We start from the raw sequence: 22,867 nt of genomic DNA, 5'->3' as shown, positions 1-22,867 counted from the left end.
TGATTGGTTCAAATAGCTGACCAATCACAGACTCGGATTTCCCCAAGGAAATCCAATATGGCGTCCGATTGTTGACATCTCCTAGTGTGTTGCAATCACAGCCAAAGTTTTCGTCTCAATCTGTCCTGTTAAAGAGATTGTGACATATTCATCGAATGGTAACAGAAGCCAAGACATCATGGATCTTCATGAACTGTTCCTTGCCTGTAGAAAGGGAGATGTTTCGCGTGTCAAGTAAGTTTTCTGGCGGTGTACGCCTTGATCGTCTGCTTCTGCAGTGTTCCAAGTGGGAGGGGGGCGTTTCGTCATAGCCTCATAGGCAACTACACTTGGTGTGTGTATTTAGCTGTAGCAGCCTCTGGTGTCAAGTGACAAACATACGCTATAATGGGATCTTAGCCAGGCGACCTTCCGTTGCACATAGCGTTCGAGGACATCATTCCAGAGAAATCTCCAGAGCAGAATAAGAAACCTTTCAAACATAAATTTTGTATGATTGTTAGTAGCTTAGCTAGATCAAGGAGGTTATATAGATAGTGCTTGACGTTGGATATTTTTCTTAATGCAAAAGTAGACGTGACGCCTAAGGTTTTCTTGCACCGTTGATCTGTATCTATGAAAGTAACATACATAAAATCTATCAGGGCAGAGGTTGTTTATAAAAGGCTTAGGTCAGGGAGAATCATAACCCCACTGGGTTCAGTTCAGTCCAGTTCATCACAAAGTTCACACATCGTAAGCAACATCTCAGGGACATGCCAGTGTAACAGGAATGGTAACTGCCACTTAGTTGTCGGGATAAATCAGTGATTATGAAGTGGTACTACAAACTCTAGCAATTGGCGTAAGATAACATCACATAGAATCCTCTATATTTTTAACAAATATGTCTCAAGTCAGCCTGTATAATAGTTGGGTAGTAGATGATACCCGTTTATGTTCATATGATGTTTTTATAAATGAAGCGTTTAATATTCATGTTTGCTGTCCCCAAGTGTTTGTATGTTGTGATGAATTATGTTTCTAAATAAAGTTAAAACTGTCCACAACATTTAAAGTATCGTATCATAGTGATCAATATGATGTATTTATATAAACAAGATTTCAACTCTAGAGCAAATAAAATACCGATATGTACAAATTATACACTTTACAGGCACCTGGTGGAACAGAAGGACGTGGATCTGAACGTGAGAGACCGCTGGGACAGTACACCTCTGTAAGTCATGTCTGAACTGTGCCAGGCCTGCCTGATATTGTGATGAATGGATATCTGTTTTGATCCGTAACATACAGTAGATAGCTGAATTTTGTTCCAACACCAAAAATAAATGTAGCAATTTTTTTATGCAGGCAGTCAGCTAAAAATGTAACTGTATTTTTGGTATTGGACTAGTCCTGCTTGCTACTTACTATATCTGTTTGCAGTTGTTCCCAGATCATATTTCAATTGTAAGTCTTAGAATTACCTTGGAATCATTTTTAGGTGTGAGTTATGTGTTACAAGAGACCCTCAGTATTTTGCATGAAAGAGGCATTTACTTTTTTTGTTGCATTGCAGTTTGCCATACTATGTCTATGTCTTTTTTTTTTACCATGCAGGTACTATGCTTGTCTATGTGGCCATGAAGATCTAGTAGAATATCTGCTAGACAAAGGTAAGAGTACTAAGGTTACACGTATAACTGAAACATTAATAAAGTATCAAATTGGACAAATAAAAGAAAAAGGACAATGAGAACAACAGCTCTCATTGTCATTTTCCAAACAGGCTCCACGTAGGAAAATTCTTGTATATCTACTAAATCAGTGTCATACAATGTGTATGGCACTATTAGGTAAGTGATGATACAGTCCTTGTGTTCTCGCACATATGACCTCCGGTGTGAGGTCTCGTAAGTTCACGCATGTGTTTAGTGCTGCCAGTCTTGTGGGATAATTCCCTTGCATACTCCTGATGTCATCATGCGCCCATAGTGTATCAGTGGTAGAGGGAGGGAGCATTACGTTTTTTGTACACATGTAAGTGAAGTTTGTTTTGTTTCCGACCTTGTATCCAACCAGGGGCACGGTGTGAAGCCAACACCTTCGATGGGGAGCGCTGCCTGTACGGTGCACTGAACGACAGGATCAGGAACATGCTGAAGAACTACAAACAGGTCACCTCACAGACATTACGAAGGGACCACTACGATGAGTTCCTACGAAAGTAAGCATCATTGTGACCATTCAGTAGTAAAACAATGTCAGAAATAGTCTCATGATCATGCCCAGTAAAACATGACACATGTAGGAATATGGAATGGTCTGCAAGTCAAAGGACATGCACTTGTTGCATTACTTGAATCATTGGATAGAATAATGAAATGTTTACATATAGTCAAACCTGTACAAGTGACCACCTGAAAACCTGGCCAATGTGACCACTTTTTGGTGGTCCTTTCCCATTGACACAAGCGTCAATCAAGAATCCTGTCTATAGTGACCACCTGTGCACATGGAACTCATTTGTCTCCCAAAAGGTCTTCTTGGGCAGTTTTAACTGTGTACAGTATGCTGATCTATATGTATACAATAATTGTATTTACATATGACATTGCTATAAAATGAAATGGAAAAGGCAAAAGGCTTAGATTTGATCCTGATATTCAGCTTGGAGTTCTTCATGATCATGTGGCTCTACCCCAAGAGGGAATTATGTTGATTTTAATTGTTGCACATCTTCTAGGCTTTTAGAGCAGGGAAACTATGAGGATGTGGAGTTTGATGTCCACGATGAGGTGTTCACGGCCCACAAGTGCATCCTGAGCGCACGGTCAGCCTACTTTGCAGAGATGCTGCAGACCAAGTGGAAGAACAAGGCTCATGTTCAGATCAAACACAGTCTGGTGAACCCCAACGCCTTCAGATCAGTTCTGCAGTATCTATACACAGGTAGGCAAAACTGTTAAGGGATTCTAGTACAAATGTATATCAATTGTTTCTTGGGGTGTTGTGTAATTTTCAAATGTTGAGAGTGCTTTTTTAAGCGGACGAATTGGTACCAGTAGAAGAGGTGGAAATATTTCAATGATAAAATTCTGTGGATAGTTTTTAGAAAAGATTTTTTCTACTTGAATCATTACCTGCAATTGTTAGATGCAAATTGATATATAAGACAAGTCAGAGATCCTTGTTACAAGGGTGTTTGTCGAGTTAAATCTGACTCTATGTATTATGACTCACTGTAGGTCGACTTGACACTGATGTCTACAATGTTGAGGACTGTATAAGACTGGCCAAGCAGTGTCGACTTGGAAAGCTCATTGATGAACTTGAGAAGAGGCTAAAAGCAGTTTATGACTTTGGTATGTACCATCAACAGTAGCTTTGTTTGTATTGCATAGCCAGTAAACCACCTTAAGACATAACACACCAGTTTTGCCCAGCTCTAAATGCAAGCTGCATAAGAGAAGACTGACACAGTTGATCCATTCACAACAGGTTGGACCCCTACCCTTATATATATCAGTATGGTGGGTTCTTTGACTAGCTTGAGGTGTGGCTGTCCTCAAGAATCGGACCTTTGGCTTTACATCCGCTTAAGAACTGTAACCCTTTTGGTTGTAAGTTGGTTGAGCAACAAAGGCTGGGATTCGAATTTTGCACACCAAGCATGCGTCAAAAGTCTCTTAGCATTTTGATTGGCTGTGTTACAAGTCTTGTTCTTTCTTTTCCCAGTGTCCACCAAGCCTGGTACCCATGTGACCATGATCAGTGTGGAACATGAGGGTCTGTATAACCAGGAGCTGTGCGAAGACTTTGGCAGGCTTGCGGAAAGCTGCATGCCTCCAGAGCTGGGCAACTGGGTATGTTCAGAACAAAATAATCACTTTTGATATTCTTCTTGCATCAATGAAGGTTAGAGATTCGGGTAAGAAGATACACAATACAAAAGTTAGACCGGCAACTACTGATAGATAGATTTTGTGAATGGACAGATGTTTAAGATAGCATCCACTACTTTTCGTGAGTGAGTGAGAAAATTCTGACTGATACAACAGACCATTTACAAAATCTATCCAGTAGCTTGAGTTACTTTTGTATTGTGCGTGTTGTTATTGGTTTCATTCCTCTCCCATTCTTCTATGATTGTCAGATGTTTGCTGAAATCTAAACTTTCCTTTGCAGGTCACCTCCGGAGTTTTACCGTTTTTCTGCAGCCCTGAGGACGAAGACAAAACTGCATATGACGACGTCTGCTTTGAGGTGGAATCCCACAGGTTTTACTGCCACAAGGTATGGGAAGTTGCTACCAAATTCTTTCCATGTTTTAAATGCTTCATATATTGTAAAATTTGCAGAAACTTAATTTTGCAGTAGGGAGAAAAGAAGGTGTTTGCCACAAGTTTGCAGTGGATGCACAGGGTACATTACTGAACAAATGTTCACTGGAGTTAAGAGGTCACCATTAAAACAAATACTAACAATCAACAAGATTTACTTTTTTTCTGTATGTAAGAAGACTTGGTTCATGGTTGTGAGGAGGGTTGATAAACAAGAACTAACAATCTTAAAGACAAAATTACTACATGTATTTTACTTCAATCAATTTCATAACAACATTGCACAAAGTTGTGTTGCTTGTGATGACTTGACCATTCCCCCCTTTGTTCCAGGTCTTTCTCTGTGGTCGCAGTGATTACTTCAAGGCCCTTCTGATTGACCATTTCAGTGAGAGACCCAAGGAGGACTCAGAGTCAGAGGCTCCCATCCCTGTAGTGGAACTCCATGATGTCAGTGCGTATGTCTTCAGCAGGGTCCTGTACTACATCTATCAGGACAGTACAGAGGTGAGGGCATGGATAATAGGTAGTAGGTTTTCATTATTTCGTTCATCCGTTTGTTCAGACCCTAATATAGTACCTGGTGGCACATAGAGGAGCAAGTTTCCTTGCTGTTTCAGTGGAAGGGTATGTTTTTACAGGGAGGGGTTGCTAGCCCTTCCCCTTTAATGTGCTTGAGCACGGGACCCCCAGTTTAAGTCCTTTCTGAAAGATGGTGCAGCCCCAACCTAGATGTCCTGACCCTGGGACTTGAACCGGGCTCTCCCAGTTACCAACTCATTGGAACCAGTAGCCCAATATTGTTAGACTGCTACCAGTTGAGACACAGGAACATCCCCCCACATGTAATTGATTCAACACTAACACAATCATATGCCTGTACTTTATTCCAAATATTGTGTACTAAAATTTTGTACATTTATTTCCAGGTGTCTCCCGACCATGTGTTTGATGTGTTACGAGTGGCAGACATGTACCTGTTACCTGGCCTGAAGAGGCAGTGTGCCAACGTCATCAGTCAACACTTGGACGAAAACAACGTCATCCCGGTCGTACGAGCGTCGCGACTGTTTGAGCTGCCGCGACTCGAGGACCAGTGCACAGAGTACATGGCCAAGGTCTTGGATAAGGTGAGCAAGTCAGAAAACAAAAGCTGTTGGCAAACTTAGTCAGCCTACACAATAAAAAGTTTACTCAAGCTTGAAGTTTTTGTCAAAAGTCTAATATGTCAATGAAGGCTAGACATTCAGGTAATGAGATTCACAATGAAAAGCTAGAGTGTTTGCCTTGTACACGGTAGGTCATGAGTTTGATTCCCGGCCGGGTCATACCAAAGACTGTAAAAATGGTACTACTGCTTTCTCTGCTTAAAACTCGCAGCATCTGGGGAAGAGTATGGAATTTAAACACACACATCACTACCAGCAGACTAGCCCCCTGCCGTAGTGACGTGCAAAAAGTTGTGTGGCCCAAGGGCTGCGAATCTGAATTGTGCACCAACCTTAGGGTGATCCAAGTGGCACGAGAGGACTTTAACTTTAACATTAATCCTCTTTTCAGCTTGTGGAGATGGAGGACTTTGCAGATCTGGTACGAGAGGACGCGGCCCAGGTCGAGGCGCGACAGGAGACCGACTCCATCCCCGTGGTGGATGACATCCGCTACCACATCACCAGCAACGTGCAGACCTACAGCGCCCTGGACGAGGCCAATCAGAAGCTGGCAGCGCTGGACTGGTTACTGGACAGGCTGGGGTTAGAAGGTTAACTGTGTCGTTTACCTCCTATCTGATGGAAGAATTGTCTTCAAGATAAGTTGTTCACTTGTAGCTTGGATTGCTACCCTGCTTAAGCAATGTACAAAAATGTATGTGTAATTCTAAGCTGCCAGAATACAGGAAAAATAGCTTCAGATTGGAGAATTTTGTTGCAAACAAGTTTTACACTCATAGCTTAAATTGCTACCCTTCTTAATCTTTAGTACACTGAAGTAGCCGTTAACGTTTGGCTACCAATTCTCTTTTGGTTACGGGTTGGGCAGTAGGGAGAAGGTTAAGCAATGTATGATATATGTAATTCTGAGCTGCCAGAATGCACACAAAATACTGTAGCAGAAAATAGAATGTATGTCTACTTCTGTCTAATTCTACACCTGGGGGTAGCACAGTAACAATTAGTCTTTCACATACTGATTATACAATAGTAACTGGCAGTAAAAAAATCACAGCTTCCCCAGAGAACATGATTGTATAAAATATTTAAGTTGAATCTTTCTGGAGTGAATTAGATGCATCCCTGCCTTGTAAAGAATGGAATGTTACTGATATTACAGTATTACAGTACAATATCTGATGTTATGTAGAATAATAGGAGTGGTTTTAGCAAATATATTACAGTGAGAAAATGTTACAAAGTGATAATATAATGTTTCTTTGTAAAATATAAAAGATCACTTGTTAATATTACAAAGTAAGATGTGCTGAGAATCATATTGTATTCAATATCTATCTACAGTAATAATATTGCAAATTAGAGTATAACACATTCATGGATACTGAAACATTCATATTGAATGTAACAAATTATTCATAGTCTATTGGTGAAAAAATGCTTAATACATGTACTTTTCTTTTTGATTTCTCCTACATTCATTTCATGTACACACATCTAGCAGTATCATATTTACTGATACAATGTGTGCATACTGTATGAAATGTTCACAATCTTTTTATGCATTTTACCATATGCCAATATGCCATGATATACTTTTGTACTATTCCATTTTTATTGAATTCCCAATTTCACATCAATTTTCCGCAAAAGCTTTTTGTTATTTTTCTCGCCACTAGCCTGGCAGGAAATTTTTGTTGTTTTGTTTTTATTCCAATGTTATCTGCCAAAGTTGATGTAATTTGGTGATAGCCATATATAGACAACTCACAGCAGATTGTAATGACTTATGCCAATGTAATACAATGTGTATGGATAGTACAGAAATATGGGTATGTGTGGGTTGTGATAGAGCTACACCCTCTACAAGTAAGGAGAGAGAGAGGGGGGAGAGAGAGAGAGAGAGAGTGTGTGTGTGTGTGTGTGTGTGTGCGTGCGTGCGTGTGCGTGTGCGTGCTGTGTGCAGTGTGTATGTACAGAGCTTGCTCTGTGATTGGCCAGTTGACTAATGATTGATATATTGCTTTACAGTTTCAAACTACTAATAGCCACGGCATGGTATACCATGTAGTATACTTAACATTGGAGGCTTTCACAAATAGATGTTCCTTGAAATAGGACCTCCTTGCTTTCAGGTATCAAGTACATGTATTTCAAGCTGCTATTCGTAAAGGTGCTTCTCTTTGTAGGCTTCTGGATGCTTTACTTTATGTATCCTTATTTCAACATATTACAATGTGAGCATGTGTGTATTGTCATCTGCATCAGAGAATGAAAGCTAACTGGTAGATTGCTGTTTGCAAAGGGGTGGAAGCAAAGTTATGCCAACTATTATTATTAGTACAATTAAACAGCATTTTACTGAAATTCTATATGTTATCCAATGATGAGAGACTGTGTTCATGTAGACTGGGTGACATTGGGTGCTGGTGTATAGATGCCTAAGAACTGTTAGATTAAAGATGGGAATGTCATATGGACTCCTTGTGTGTTCCCAGTTTTTGTTAAATGATTGTTTCATACATAACTTCAGCTAAGAAGAGTCAGTTTAGAACCCAATAGTTGCGACGTTCCTAAAAAAAGCTGTTACTGAGGGGAATGTTATCATTTTAGAAGTTGTGTTGAGGGTGCATTTTGGGCTGTGACTTGTGGCTGAAATCTTCTTCATCGCCCATATCAATTAAGATCTCCTCTTCGACATCGAAAATATATTGTTCAACGCAATCCTCGATACCAGTCGGTGACAGCCCGATTCGGATGTAAAACCGCTTGTCATTGATAGCAGTCGCAAGAATGACCGCGTCCTCCCCCAAAGAGCTCCCCAGAGGCATATAGGCGTTCTTCCAGCAACCTTTGGTTTTCACATCAAACGCATGGACACAGAAATATTCTTCGATTCCCCAGTCTAACGCTTCGATGATTGCAACCTTGGCTCCGAAGGCTGTTACCGTCCACTTCGATGAAACGTTTATTGGTAGTGACTCATGTATCTTTATCCAAGCCGCTTCTTCAGGATCATAGCAGTCCATGGTCACTAAAGACGTCGTCTCCTCAGCGTCGTCGTCTTCTTCAGGATCACAGCAGTCCTTGGTCACCAAAGACGTCGTCTCAGCGTCACTGCCAACCACGAAGAGTTTCCCGTCAACGATAACCGAGTGATGCCCTGCCCTGCCGCGAGGCATGTCGGGCAACTTCAGCCAAGTGTCTGAAGGGAAATCGTAGCGAAAGGCCTGCTTGGATGGGGGAGTGTGAGGACCATGGCCGAACAGAGGATGGACACGTCCACCAGTCACGTACAGGTGTCTCCCTGCACTTGCCACGCTCATGTAGCCGGAGACAGGCGTTGGTAGGTTAGCAATGTGGTAGTACTGCTGACTATCTGGATCTAAGCAAATCATGTTTTGCAGTGGGGGCCCTGGCGTCAGCTGTACAGGCTCGACTTGTGGCTTCTTAACTGCCATCCAACCGCCAACAATGATTGCCAGGCTGTCCGATATCCCGCGTCTAGTACGACTTGCTTCTTCTCCCTCTGCCTTTGCACCGAGAAGGTGTTTCTCCCTGGCTGCTGTGATCTTTGCCAGACATTCTGCGGACTCTCGTATCACAGGGTGGGACTCCAGCTTCTGTAGCACGCTAACCTTCACGCAGGTTAGACGGATCTCTTGCAAAATCTGTAGGATTGCTGTTTGACGGTTCTCAGGGGCATGGTCGAGCCATCTTATGACAAAATTGACAACTTCCTCTTCATTCGTAACTTTCAGATCCTCGTCTTCAAGTAGATCTAAGAGTTCTTGCACCGAAAGGCTAAGGAACTCCTCGTCCTGGTTGGCATCTGAGAAGTTTGACACTACCATTTTCCTTGCGCTCTTCTTCAGGTCAGAAAGACCATACGTGTCTGCCAGGCGCATGACGTCCAGGCAGTTGGACGGGCAAAGGTTGCCTTGAATGAACTTCTGGCAGTACTTCAGAATCTTGTCAAACTGTAGCATGTGTGCCGTCTTCAGAATGTCCTGGACATCGTCCTCGCTGATGCGGATTTCCCCGGTATACAGGAAGTCCAGGATCTTGGAGAAGCTGATGGAGTCTGTCCCGTGCAGATGTATGACCTTTGAACTACTTTCAGCGAGGTTGGAAGACAGCATGGCTTTGAAGTACGGCGTGGTTGCCAGCACAGCACGGTGACAAGGGAACTCCCTACCCCCAACTTGTATCGCAAAATCGAGGAAATCCCCAGTCCTACGCTGGTTGGCAAGTTCAGCAAGAAGCTTGCGTCCATGGCCGTTGTTTTTGATGAGGCGGGAGCCGTCTTCAGATGATTCTATAACTTCTATGTCGCTCCCATTACTGACTAGCCTGGGTGCCAGACCACCGCGCTCTTGGCGCTAATCCTTCGGCCGGGGAAGCAACTCGCGCCGCCGCCACAGACAGCACACGGCCCACTAATTGCGATAGATATCAGGGTTCGGCTGCCAAAGCGCCCGGGTGCCAACTCTATCCCTACTACCAGGTCTTCCCCGGCCAAAAAGGCTTATCATCGCATCGCGCGAAAGGTCTGGTATCCAGGCTAATTACTGACGGAGTCACAGTCCAATGATGAATCCCCGCCGTCTGACTCATCACGGTCGTCGTAGTCCCGTAGGGCGTCTGGATGTACGAACATCCTCTAATGATCTTTAATATTCTACTATGAAATCTGCTGGACAAAATGAATACGGAGAGATGTCATCATGGCTGTAGCATGATGTATAAACGCAAGTAACAGTACGCACAGCATGCATGTAAGGGCCCTGTCACACTTGTGCGTATATTCAAGGGCTCATGAGGTCCGCAGCAACATTTGTTTGGTGTAAGTAAATTTTGCGGGGAGGAAGTTGTTTTCTACTTTGACCCACCGTTGAGCAGTCTAGTTATCAAACCAAAGGAATTACCTATTCGGCTGCAAACTTAACCTCAACCAAAAACATTTTAATGAGCAACTCATGCGGGCTTGTATATATATACGCACAAGTGTGACAGGGGCTTTACGTTACCATTTGGTACCAAAGTCCATTATGGTCAACATGACTTTTAATACTAGCGCTAACTCACCAACCTGCAAACTTCCGGTGTTCAGTCCTAATGTCCTAAGAGAACAGCAGTGTATGTATTAATGTTAGTCAACAGTTCATTGACGTCTCAGTGCATTATATACCTAGGAAAAGAACCGATCGAAATCAGATAACGTTATAAATTACTTTTAAACTTCCGGTACAAATTTCACGAGGTGCGCACGGGTTTATGAGTATTCCCTGTTGCAGGTTATAAAGGTTCAAGCAAACAACATGGAACGCTTAAGGTTACAGAATACAGTATTTACATAGTAGTTCGCCGGTATAAAGTAGTGCGTTTGATATTGATAAAGATCAAAAGAAATGCGCTGATAGATGCATCTAATTGTTTTTTCAATAATCTCTCTTGTCATCCATTAGCTGCAGACCTCGAAATCCAATCAAAAAGTACGTCATCTAGGCTGTCTCAACTGACCTACCTTAATCGTTTGGGTAGGGGTGTATTCTAGGCTAGCTTACAATATACCGGGGTTATAGACACAGAAATATTCTTCGATTCCCCAGTCTAACGCTTCGATGATTGCAACCTTGGCTCCGAAGGCTGTTACCGTCCACTTCGATGAAACGTTTATTGGTAGTGACTCATGTATCTTTATCCAAGCCGCTTCTTCAGGATCATAGCAGTCCATGGTCACTAAAGACGTCGTCTCCTCAGCGTCGTCGTCTTCTTCAGGATCACAGCAGTCCTTGGTCACCAAAGACGTCGTCTCAGCGTCACTGCCAACCACGAAGAGTTTCCCGTCAACGATAACCGAGTGATGCCCTGCCCTGCCGCGAGGCATGTCGGGCAACTTCAGCCAAGTGTCTGAAGGGAAATCGTAGCGAAAGGCCTGCTTGGATGGGGGAGTGTGAGGACCATGGCCGAACAGAGGATGGACACGTCCACCAGTCACGTACAGGTGTCTCCCTGCACTTGCCACGCTCATGTAGCCGGAGACAGGCGTTGGTAGGTTAGCAATGTGGTAGTACTGCTGACTATCTGGATCTAAGCAAATCATGTTTTGCAGTGGGGGCCCTGGCGTCAGCTGTACAGGCTCGACTTGTGGCTTCTTAACTGCCATCCAACCGCCAACAATGATTGCCAGGCTGTCCGATATCCCGCGTCTAGTACGACTTGCTTCTTCTCCCTCTGCCTTTGCACCGAGAAGGTGTTTCTCCCTGGCTGCTGTGATCTTTGCCAGACATTCTGCGGACTCTCGTATCACAGGGTGGGACTCCAGCTTCTGTAGCACGCTAACCTTCACGCAGGTTAGACGGATCTCTTGCAAAATCTGTAGGATTGCTGTTTGACGGTTCTCAGGGGCATGGTCGAGCCATCTTATGACAAAATTGACAACTTCCTCTTCATTCGTAACTTTCAGATCCTCGTCTTCAAGTAGATCTAAGAGTTCTTGCACCGAAAGGCTAAGGAACTCCTCGTCCTGGTTGGCATCTGAGAAGTTTGACACTACCATTTTCCTTGCGCTCTTCTTCAGGTCAGAAAGACCATACGTGTCTGCCAGGCGCATGACGTCCAGGCAGTTGGACGGGCAAAGGTTGCCTTGAATGAACTTCTGGCAGTACTTCAGAATCTTGTCAAACTGTAGCATGTGTGCCGTCTTCAGAATGTCCTGGACATCGTCCTCGCTGATGCGGATTTCCCCGGTATACAGGAAGTCCAGGATCTTGGAGAAGCTGATGGAGTCTGTCCCGTGCAGATGTATGACCTTTGAACTACTTTCAGCGAGGTTGGAAGACAGCATGGCTTTGAAGTACGGCGTGGTTGCCAGCACAGCACGGTGACAAGGGAACTCCCTACCCCCAACTTGTATCGCAAAATCGAGGAAATCCCCAGTCCTACGCTGGTTGGCAAGTTCAGCAAGAAGCTTGCGTCCATGGCCGTTGTTTTTGATGAGGCGGGAGCCGTCTTCAGATGATTCTATAACTTCTATGTCGCTCCCATTACTGACTAGCCTGGGTGCCAGACCACCGCGCTCTTGGCGCTAATCCTTCGGCCGGGGAAGCAACTCGCGCCGCCGCCACAGACAGCACACGGCCCACTAATTGCGATAGATATCAGGGTTCGGCTGCCAAAGCGCCCGGGTGCCAACTCTATCCCTACTACCAGGTCTTCCCCGGCCAAAAAGGCTTATCATCGCATCGCGCGAAAGGTCTGGTATCCAGGCTAATTACTGACGGAGTCACAGTCCAATGATGAATCCCCGCCGTCTGACTCATCACGGTCGTCGTAGTCCCGTAGGGCGTCTGGATGTACGAACATCCTCTAATGATCTTTAATATTCTACTATGAAATCTGCTGGACAAAATGAATACGGAGAGATGTCATCATGGCTGTAGCATGATGTATAAACGCAAGTAACAGTACGCACAGCATGCATGTAAGGGCCCTGTCACACTTGTGCGTATATTCAAGGGCTCATGAGGTCCGCAGCAACATTTGTTTGGTGTAAGTAAATTTTGCGGGGAGGAAGTTGTTTTCTACTTTGACCCACCGTTGAGCAGTCTAGTTATCAAACCAAAGGAATTACCTATTCGGCTGCAAACTTAACCTCAACCAAAAACATTTTAATGAGCAACTCATGCGGGCTTGTATATATATACGCACAAGTGTGACAGGGGCTTTACGTTACCATTTGGTACCAAAGTCCATTATGGTCAACATGACTTTTAATACTAGCGCTAACTCACCAACCTGCAAACTTCCGGTGTTCAGTCCTAATGTCCTAAGAGAACAGCAGTGTATGTATTAATGTTAGTCAACAGTTCATTGACGTCTCAGTGCATTATATACCTAGGAAAAGAACCGATCGAAATCAGATAACGTTATAAATTACTTTTAAACTTCCGGTACAAATTTCACGAGGTGCGCACGGGTTTATGAGTATTCCCTGTTGCAGGTTATAAAGGTTCAAGCAAACAACATGGAACGCTTAAGGTTACAGAATACAGTATTTACATAGTAGTTCGCCGGTATAAAGTAGTGCGTTTGATATTGATAAAGATCAAAAGAAATGCGCTGATAGATGCATCTAATTGTTTTTTCAATAATCTCTCTTGTCATCCATTAGCTGCAGACCTCGAAATCCAATCAAAAAGTACGTCATCTAGGCTGTCTCAACTGACCTACCTTAATCGTTTGGGTAGGGGTGTATTCTAGGCTAGCTTACAATATACCGGGGTACATTCTGGGCTAGGCCAGACTATACCCCCAGGGTATGATTTGGCCCGGGGGGGGGGGGATTCTGGGCTAGGCCAGATAATACCCCGGGGGTATCATCTGGCCTAGCCCAGAATATACCCGGGTATACTCTGGACAATATTCTGGACAGGGGTATATTCTGTCCCACTACACCGGCAACTTTTAATTCATTTTCACATATTTTGTAGATTGTACCCTGAACTCAAACATCTTCAATTTCTGTACCTTCCTCGTGGACCCCACCATACAGTTTGAAGCGTCAAAGCGGCTCATTTTGGGGTAACCATGTAAATCCCCATAGGCGACATACTGTGTTCTGCTTCCGTCAAACACAGAAGGGATTTGCCAGGGATTGTCATCGGCATAATATACCGCAAAGTTGATAGATATGTCAGCACTTGACGTCGGCTCACTTGAACTGTATCATTTTCGTTACCGTCAGAAAGGTCGTTGCATAACCATGGAACTTAGTGTGGAAGTCCCTTTGGCACGCCTCCCCCCCCCCTTTGTCTGTCGTAATTAAGAATATATATTGAGAATGTCCATCACAGCTAAAAGAATATAGTAAATTTATCCGGATCCAGATGACGAGGCCACTAAAGACCCACTAAACTAATTGCTCCTCATATGAGTCTTGTTCTAGGCCTACTAGATCATGGAGTGCAAAGCTGGCGAGATCTCCCAAAACTACTTGGATGTCTAGAATAAACTTTGGCACACTTCTACACCTTAACTAGTTTTATTGTATGAATGACATGCAACCCGGGTTCATCGTCATTTAAGAGACATGACAGGTAGTGCTGTCGTACAGAAGACAACCGCTAGAGGCGCACGTAAACAGTCACATACGTTGAATCCAGTTTGATATTCATGGCTTTCGAATTGATAAGGCATCCCGCAAACTGAAATGAAATGAAAGTACGCGTAATGAACATTACGAGGAATTCCAGAAGTATCATTCAATGTAAAAACTCAACTTATGTTGATAAAAGCGTCTACAAATTTGATGATCGGATCACAGTGTTAGTGATCCTCCCCTTCCCCCTAGGCCCTGAGTTCCTACCCCTGCCCTTATCAATCCCAGATGTTCCCCTCCCTGCCTTCCTCAGTCGTGGGCATTATCTCTTGGCGGTTGGAGGTGTTAAACCTTGGCTCCTCGTCAGTTTGATCGTCTTTTTGGTTTTTTCTTCGACCTATCTTTAGACTGCTCCTTTATGTCTACCGGTCGTGGAGCTCCTACATGTAGATTGTCTACCAGTCGTAGACTCTTATGCTGAACTGTCACGTGGCCCTGAGTCCTCCAGTTACCCGGCAGTTCTTCTCTGATCGGTTCAGGTCATCCGTCGGCATCTCTTCAAACTCCAGGAACTTTTGCCGTTCAAGTTGGTTCAACTGTGAGTTCTGCCGTTGTCTGTCCTCTCAATGACATTATGTAATGTCCTTGGTCCTCTACAGTGCGACTCAGACTACCTTGAGGTAACTGTCACGTCATCGACTAGTTCCTGCTGTATCTATAATCTACGATCCAACGTGCCAATCATGAACTTCAGGAGGTTCAAGTAATAATTTGACGATATACCTTTTCTTTTCCAGCTCAGTACTATGCACCTATGTTTTGATAGTCTTTAGGAAAATTATCCAGTTTGAATTCTGTCCTTCCTCCACATTATCAGATAGACACCCAGTCCCAGCATCATGCTGGGCTCCCTTCCGCCTGATGTTGTGTTGCTGACCATCTGGGCCACCCTCACGAAAAAAATCAAAGGCTGTTTGTGCATTGTGTATTTTTACAGGCAAGAGTATCTCTTCAAGTGTCCTCTCTTACTACCCATCTCATTTACAGGTCGTTAGCTCCTACATCCTAGTCTAACCATGTGAAGATATATGTGCCATTATCTTCCCACTTTAGTACCCCGGACTTGTACAGGAGGCAGCCAAGACGGTATATTCACAGAACAAAGAACTTTCTTCACAGCGTCGTGACCTACATCCGGGGTATGCGCCCTGGGACCTAATGCGCATGTGCTAATGTGAAAGGCGGGAAATCTACTATAAAGCTAATAGATAAACATCTGACCCACCCATACTATTAGGACGACAGTGTATCTCTTGACGAGTCCTCTCTTCGATTTTCTCACACCTTACAGGTCGTTTGGTTACTGCACCCCAATCTATATTTATATTGTGTAGATTTATAATGCGATTACATGTACCTTCCTACCTGCCAGTACTTCCTAATGTGTGTCCTTCCTCACTATCCTTCTCATGCGGCAGGTTGTGATTTAAAGCTTCCTAACCGTCAATACTTTCCTCACACCAGGACTCAAGGTTGTGACAATTAACTTAGCGACAGCTTATTCCTGACGGTGAAGTTGACCTTAGCCCCAGCCTACCATTGCAGCCCTCTCATACCGTATTTAAGTTCGTGTGGTTCTTATTTCACTGTAGGGAGAAAATGGAGTGCTCGAGGTGGTTTTAAGTTCGCGTTTGAAACAATAGTAGCGCTACAGTCATAGGTGGGCAAAAAGTTTCAAGTTCCCGCTGAAAGTACGCCGCGAAAACTGCGACCTTAAAACCACCGCGAACATTTCTGCATTTACAGTAATAGCTGATCACTCGGTTTTAACATTACAGACCTTCACGTACAGCGACAGAAATGGAACCTTATCATTTGAATGTAGGACTATGAGTGCATGCATGCATGTGTGCGCCACCTCTTTCTCCGACAGGCTGGCACAGGAAGGTGTCGCGACTATCTTACATTTGTGTTGTATTATCTGTGAGTAGACAGGAAATGGAGTTCTCTTTGGAACTTGTGGAGAAGAGAAGTGGGTATCTAACTTTCGACAGAGCAAGTTGACCCGCACACCTCAGGTCGCAACTCAACTTAGTGTCTATGTTTAATTTTCCTTCTCTTGTTTCTCCTCATATACCCTAACGTTACTGGGTGTCGCCTGCAAAGTAATAATCACAATGATTTTGATTTTGGCAGGCCTTCATAAACGGTTTGAGTTGTGCACCTCATTTCTAGCCTGGAGTCCAGCCTTATTAGCTTCCGTCCGCTACCCAAGCTCCGCTCCTCGCCGAGGAGCGGAGCTTGGGTAGCGGACGGAAGCTAATAAGGCTGGGCTCCAGGCTACCTCATTTCTGGGTGAGGCTGATAACGTATTGATCACCCCTCGTACATGTATGCCATACGCCTTGTACTTTACTTGGGTTGCATCATTGTGTCTCTACAATCATGATGACATTGCCCCGTATCATTTTGTCCAGCAGATTTCATAGTAGAGCACCAGGTGAACACCCGCCATGTTCGGGGGACTGTCTGATTTTGATGATGCCGATGACTATGATGAGTCGGACTGGGGTTCATACGACTATGACTCTGAATCAACGGAAGACGACTCCCGCCACTTCAAGGAGGACGCCCAGGGACGCAAGCTTCTTGCTGAACTCGCCAGCCAGCGTAGGACCGGGAAGTTCCTTGATGTGGTGGTACAAGTGGAAGATTGTGAGTTCCCTTGTCACCGTCCTGTGCTGGCAACCATATCGTACTTTAAAGCCATGCTGTCCTCCAACCTCGCTGAAAGTTGTTCAAAGGTCATACAACTTCACGGAATTGACGGCATCAGCTTCTGCAAGATTCTGGACTTCCTGTATACCGGGGAAATCCACATCAGCGAGGACGATGTCCAGGACATCCTGCAGACGGCACACATGCTACAGTTTGACAAGATTCTGAAGTACTGCTGTGAGTTCATCCAAGACAACCTTTGTCCGGCCAATTGTCTGGGCGTCATGCGCCTGGCCGGCATGTACGGTCTTTCTGACCTGAAGAAGAGCGCGAGAGACATGGCAATGTCAAACTTCTCAGACGCCATACAACATGGGGAGTTCCTTAGCCTTTCGGTGCAAGAACTCTTAGATCTCCTCGAAGACGAGGATCTGAAAGTTACGAATGAAGAGGAAGTTGTCAATTTTGTCATAAGATGGCTCGACCATGCCCCTGAGAACCGTCAAACAGCAATCCTACAGATTTTGCAAGAGATCCGTCTAACCTGCGTGAAGGTCAGCGTGCTACAGAAGCTCGAGTCACACCCTGTGATACGAGAGTCCGCAGAATGTCTGGCAAAGATCACAGCAGCCAAGGAGAAACACCTTCTCGGTACAAAGGTAGGGGGAGAAGAGGCAAGTCGTAATAGACGCGGGACATCGGACAACCTGGCAATCATTGTTGGTGGTTGGATGGCAGTTAAGGAGCCAGGTCTTCACGACGCGTTCCCCATCCATGCAGAGACAAAGCCCGGGCCCTTAAGAAGCATAATTTGCTTAGATCCAGATAGTCAGCAGTACTACCACGTCACTGACCTACCAACGCCTGTCTCCGGCTACATGAGCGTGGCAAGTGCAGGGAGACACCTGTACGTGACAGGTGGTCGACCCCACTGGTCTCTGAAGGGAAATCGTACCGAAAGGCTTGCCTGGATGGGGCCTCGCAGGAAGCATTTCCAAAGCCAATCCAGCCAAGCCTTTCGCTACGATTTCCCTTCAGACACTTGGCTGAAGTTGCCCGACATGCCTCGCGGCAGGGCAGGGCATCACTCGGTGATCGTAGACGGGAAACTCTTCCTGGTCGGCAGTGACGCTGAGGCGACGTCTTTGGTGACCATGGACTGCTATGATCCTGAAGAAGGGGCTTGGATAAAGATATATGCGGGACCGCCGAAGCACCTGACTTCATCGAATATGATGGTAACAGCATTCGGAGACAAGATTGCATTCATTTGCAAGGTTGCATTTGGGTCAATCGCCTGGAGGGTGAGTAGGATGTCAAAGGAAATCGATCACCTCTGTGTCCATGCGTTTGACGTAAAAACCAAACGTTGGAAGAACGCCTATATACTACTTCCTAGTTCTTGGGCGGAGGACTCAGTCACACTTGCGACTGCTGTCGATGACAGACTTTATATTCGTATCGGATATGGACTATCATCAGGGTGTCGCATCTATCAGTACATCTTTGATGCCGAAAAGGAGACTCTAAGCCTAGATGAGGGTAATAAACAAGATTTCAGGGAGAACTTCCTTCGCACGCGACGTGAGAACCAAAACGTTAACTACTGGTTCACGAATTCACAGGACATAGTGGATACCATTAGCAACTACGAATTTGGAGACCACTCATCGACCTCTGGCCACTACAGTTCCGCACAGCAGACGCCTCTGCCCTTTGCCTTATTCGGCCACAGCTTCCTTGAAACCCAGAAGAGCCGCGTTGGTTGGTACTGCCGGGACCTGGCAGCACTGGAGGAGGAAGAAGACGAGCGGGACGGATCAGACTGTGACTAGTAGTACATGGAGGTCAGAAAAGGATCTTAAAGCTGTTGGAAGTTCCTGGTACAGACGACGAGAGAGGTGCAACACCGTACCGCACCAGCTGGGAAAAGAACGACCTGCTGTGCCTTAAAATAGACACTGGAGGAACTAAGAACTATAACTTAGAGGGTGAAGTCAGCCACAAGTCACAGCCCAAAATGCACCCTCAATACAACTTCTAAAACGATGTCATTTCTCATAGTAAGAGCTTTTTTTCAGGAAATATTGGCGAGTTCGCAACTATTGGGTTGTTATGTAAACTGACGAGACTGATCGGCTAGACGGACATGGTATACGGTTCCGGCGACGTTAAACCCAGAGAGTCTGAAAGAGGGGTATGTTACAAGTATCTACTGACTGAAGACAAGACCGATCCATTGAATAGCCCTTCAAATCCAAAATGTTTTTCCTTTGGTCCTGGAGAAAAATGATGCTAATGTAATGCCCTCTTGCGGAGTTCATGAAAAGTGGCATGAAAGACACTTTTAGATACTTGTAGACATGTTACATGTAGTTGAGTGGTAGAGCGCCACATATGCTCCCGCCCCTAGTTTTTTGTCGTAATTAACCCTGATCCCAAATCACACAGAACGTTAGAATGTATCTATTAACGATCTCCATTAACAACAAGAAGACAACCAGAATAATAAATTTATCCAGATAGTGAGACCACCAAACCCCTCATATGGGCCTTTTCCTGGGCCTACCCTTATGCTAGATCCTGTAATGCAAAGCTGGCGAGATCTCAACAACTATCTGGATGTATGAAATAAACATTTGCACACTTGTTCATCTTTACTGGTTTTATCGTGTGAATGAAAATCAATCCAGGTTCATGGTCATTCAAATGGACATGGCAGGCAGTGCTGTCCTACAGAAGATAACCGCTAGAGGCGCACGTAAACAGTCAAATGTCTTGCATCCAGTTTGATTCTTGGCGTTCGAATTGATAAGGCATGCCGCAAACTGAAATGTACGAAGTAATGCACATCACAGGGAAGTATCGTTCGATGTAAAAACTCAACTCCTTTCAATAAAAGTGTCCACAAATTTGATGATCCTTTTAAATTTGTTAGTATACTAAGAATCTGCAGCGCGGATGAATAATAACACCTTATCCTATCTTAGTATCCAAGAAGAGCAGTAGATTGTGTTGATTTCTTGTACGGAAAAAAAACACATAACATTGTGAGCATAGCAATGGGTCGGTAGGGGACGTCCCTGTAGCTCAACAAGTAGTAGCCTCACAGTTGAGCTACTGGTTCCAATTAGGTGGTAACTGAGAGGGCCGGTTCAAATCCTGGAACAGAACATCTCGGCTGGGGCTGCACCCGTCTTTCTCAAGGGGCGTAAAATGGGGGTTCCGTGTTCGAGGAGATACCTCGAGCACATTAAGGGGAAGGGCTAGCAACCCCTCCCTGTAAAAGATATACCCTGTTACTGAATCAGCAAGGAAACTTGCTGCCCTATGTGGCACTCGAGCGCTACAAGGTGAACAACAATTTGTCAGGTTTTCCGTTAGCAGGAGATACTGTACGTCATTACTCCTGCCACAATGACCTCTGTTTCTACTTGTCTCGTTACGGTTAGAATTTTTAGTATTTGCCTAAAAGCTTTACGCGTTTTGAGGTCCATCACTTGGGAAAAGTAGCTTAGCAGCCGTGCCAATGACTTCAACCTTTGCGTAGGGAGACAAGCCGAGAATTTCACATCGCCTAAATCTCCTTTCACAAAGAATACCCCAGATAGATTCCACTGAATTGTTCAGTGTACGGGACGACCTCTGCAACCTCTACAGTCTACAAACCTCTAAATCTGTAGCCTGTGTTTCCGAGGTCGTCTTCTCTTGATAACTTCTGCCAGACCCTTTTCAAAAGATGCGGAAAGCTCATGCCGCATGTACGTCTGAAGTCGGATGCGATATTTTGTGATTTGCTGTAAGTCATGTCTGTTGTCTCCTAGGCTGAAGATATTTAATAACCTGTTGACGTTCTGACGCGTCGCTATTATGTCGGTGACGACGCAAGAAATTGTCGTCTGAGTCTTTGAAAATCTACTCATCCCTCAGACTTCGGAAGCCATCACTCCCAGAAAAGGCATCCCACCATGGAATAACACAAAAAACAACTTAGATGCATGGGAGTTTTTCGACTGTTGTTATTATTTATGAGAAGTCCTGTACTGAGAAGTCATGCAATTCTATTTAATTGCATTTGTCTGAGCGATTATCTTTGTAAAGTGTTATGTTTTATGTTTTATTTTTTCACAGACCACAGAAACAGTAGCTTTTAATGATAATCTTATCTAGGTAGATACCAAGGTATACATGGTTTGAAAATCCAATACTTGGTAGTTTGTACCAAAAAAAAAGCTTTTCTTCAAAAGATTCGAATTACTAAAGCCCCCGTCACAAATGAAGAATTTAGCTCGGCCGACTTGTCGGCGAGCTCCAAATGGCGATTTTCGGGCGAAGTACGACCGACGTCCTGTCGATTCTACGGGCTTCGGGCGAATTTTCGGAGCTCGGCCGACGTTCGCGTGTCACTGGAAGCTGCGCTTAAATTCAGCGAGGCCTCGGCGACGATTTTCGAACTCGCGCAGCTCGTCAACAGTTTGCCCGTAGCTCGCCCGAGCAACGCCCCGCGCTCGGCCAATATTCGGGCGGGCATCCGAGGATTTTAGACCCGATTTTTGGTCGGTCGGAGGTCGCCCGAACTCTTCGGCCTCGTGCGAGCCTCGCACGGGCCTTGATCAATAATCGGACGACCGTCGTCAGTGTTCCGGCCGACTCATGAAAAGTAAGGCGTGCTTCGGGCGAGCGTTGTGCAGGTGTTGCTGGGAGCTTGGACGGGCCTCGGCCAAACTCCTTCTTGTTTATAGATAAAAGGAAACGACAGTTTGGTTTATAACATAAGATGATAAATGATATTGTAATATTAACTAATACTAATATCAACTTGTCGAAGAATGCTGCCAAACTTTTGTAATGAAAGACAATTCAATGCAAAGTTAAATTTTCATTCAAAAAAAAATATTATAAACAGAATGTTGACACAGAAGACAATGCTTCTTGTTTCTTTTTAGGTATTGGTTTGGATGTTTCAATTTGTTTATTAATGATTTGGGGCTTGACTTTTGAGGTTTGCCTTCACTTCCTGAGTGTTTTCTCCACAAATGACTAGTTGAAAGTCCACTGAGTCATTATAGATCTATGTTTATCTACCGAGGCACGCCCAGCCGTCGGCAGGGCGTCGATAGGCTTATCAACGGTCGGTCGAAGCTCGGACGGCGTTCGCCCGAGCCTCGGTCGATTTCCGTTTGCTGAAAATGTTTGGATCGGGGTTAAACGACTGCTTTGTTGACTTTGTGGCTCCTGCACTTGTATTTTGATTGGTCTATAACAAAATTCCTCTTTATGTGGTTATTTTCAGTGTGCCCACCTACTTCACTCGTGACCTACAGATTTGCCACAACTCAGAAAGTAAAGTTGGTCTAAATTTTAGATTGTTACCAGGCCATTTGATTCTGACTTCGTCCGTGTCCAAGAGATGGTACCGTCTTATGTGGGATTTATGATTATTACTGTTCGACGGACGTCGCCCGAGCTCCGTTCAATTTGTGACGGGGCAGGTTTTCAGTGAAAAATACGGTCGACGCTCGGGCGAATTTGAAATTCGGCGAGCTTCCGGC

General features: G+C 44.6%; 2 protein-coding genes across 2 annotated transcripts; both read left to right on the top strand.

Moving 5' to 3' along the window:
• Positions 1 to 32: 32 nt before the first annotated feature.
• Positions 33 to 7,974, top strand: LOC136434779 (ankyrin repeat and BTB/POZ domain-containing protein 1-like). Its single transcript, XM_066427823.1, has 11 exons — positions 33 to 234; positions 1,157 to 1,219; positions 1,603 to 1,658; positions 2,065 to 2,209; positions 2,729 to 2,934; positions 3,231 to 3,347; positions 3,721 to 3,848; positions 4,171 to 4,278; positions 4,659 to 4,832; positions 5,255 to 5,455; positions 5,886 to 7,974. The coding sequence occupies exons 1-11, from the start codon at positions 179 to 181 to the stop codon at positions 6,090 to 6,092; spliced, it is 1,461 nt and encodes a 486-aa protein (XP_066283920.1). The 5' UTR covers positions 33 to 178; the 3' UTR covers positions 6,093 to 7,974.
• A 9,099-nt stretch (positions 7,975 to 17,073) lies between these two features.
• On the top strand, positions 17,074 to 19,967 carry LOC136434775 (kelch-like protein 12). The gene has a single exon (XM_066427820.1). The coding sequence runs from the start codon at positions 17,111 to 17,113 to the stop codon at positions 19,148 to 19,150; it is 2,040 nt and encodes a 679-aa protein (XP_066283917.1). The 5' UTR covers positions 17,074 to 17,110; the 3' UTR covers positions 19,151 to 19,967.
• Positions 19,968 to 22,867: the final 2,900 nt, after the last annotated feature.

The sequence above is a fragment of the Branchiostoma lanceolatum genome, chromosome 5, assembly GCF_035083965.1.
Source record: "Branchiostoma lanceolatum isolate klBraLanc5 chromosome 5, klBraLanc5.hap2, whole genome shotgun sequence".
NCBI classification, from domain to species: Eukaryota; Metazoa; Chordata; class Leptocardii; order Amphioxiformes; family Branchiostomatidae; genus Branchiostoma; species Branchiostoma lanceolatum.
The sequence above is the reverse complement of the archived record's forward strand: the minus strand, read 5'-3'. Positions and strand labels throughout refer to the sequence as shown.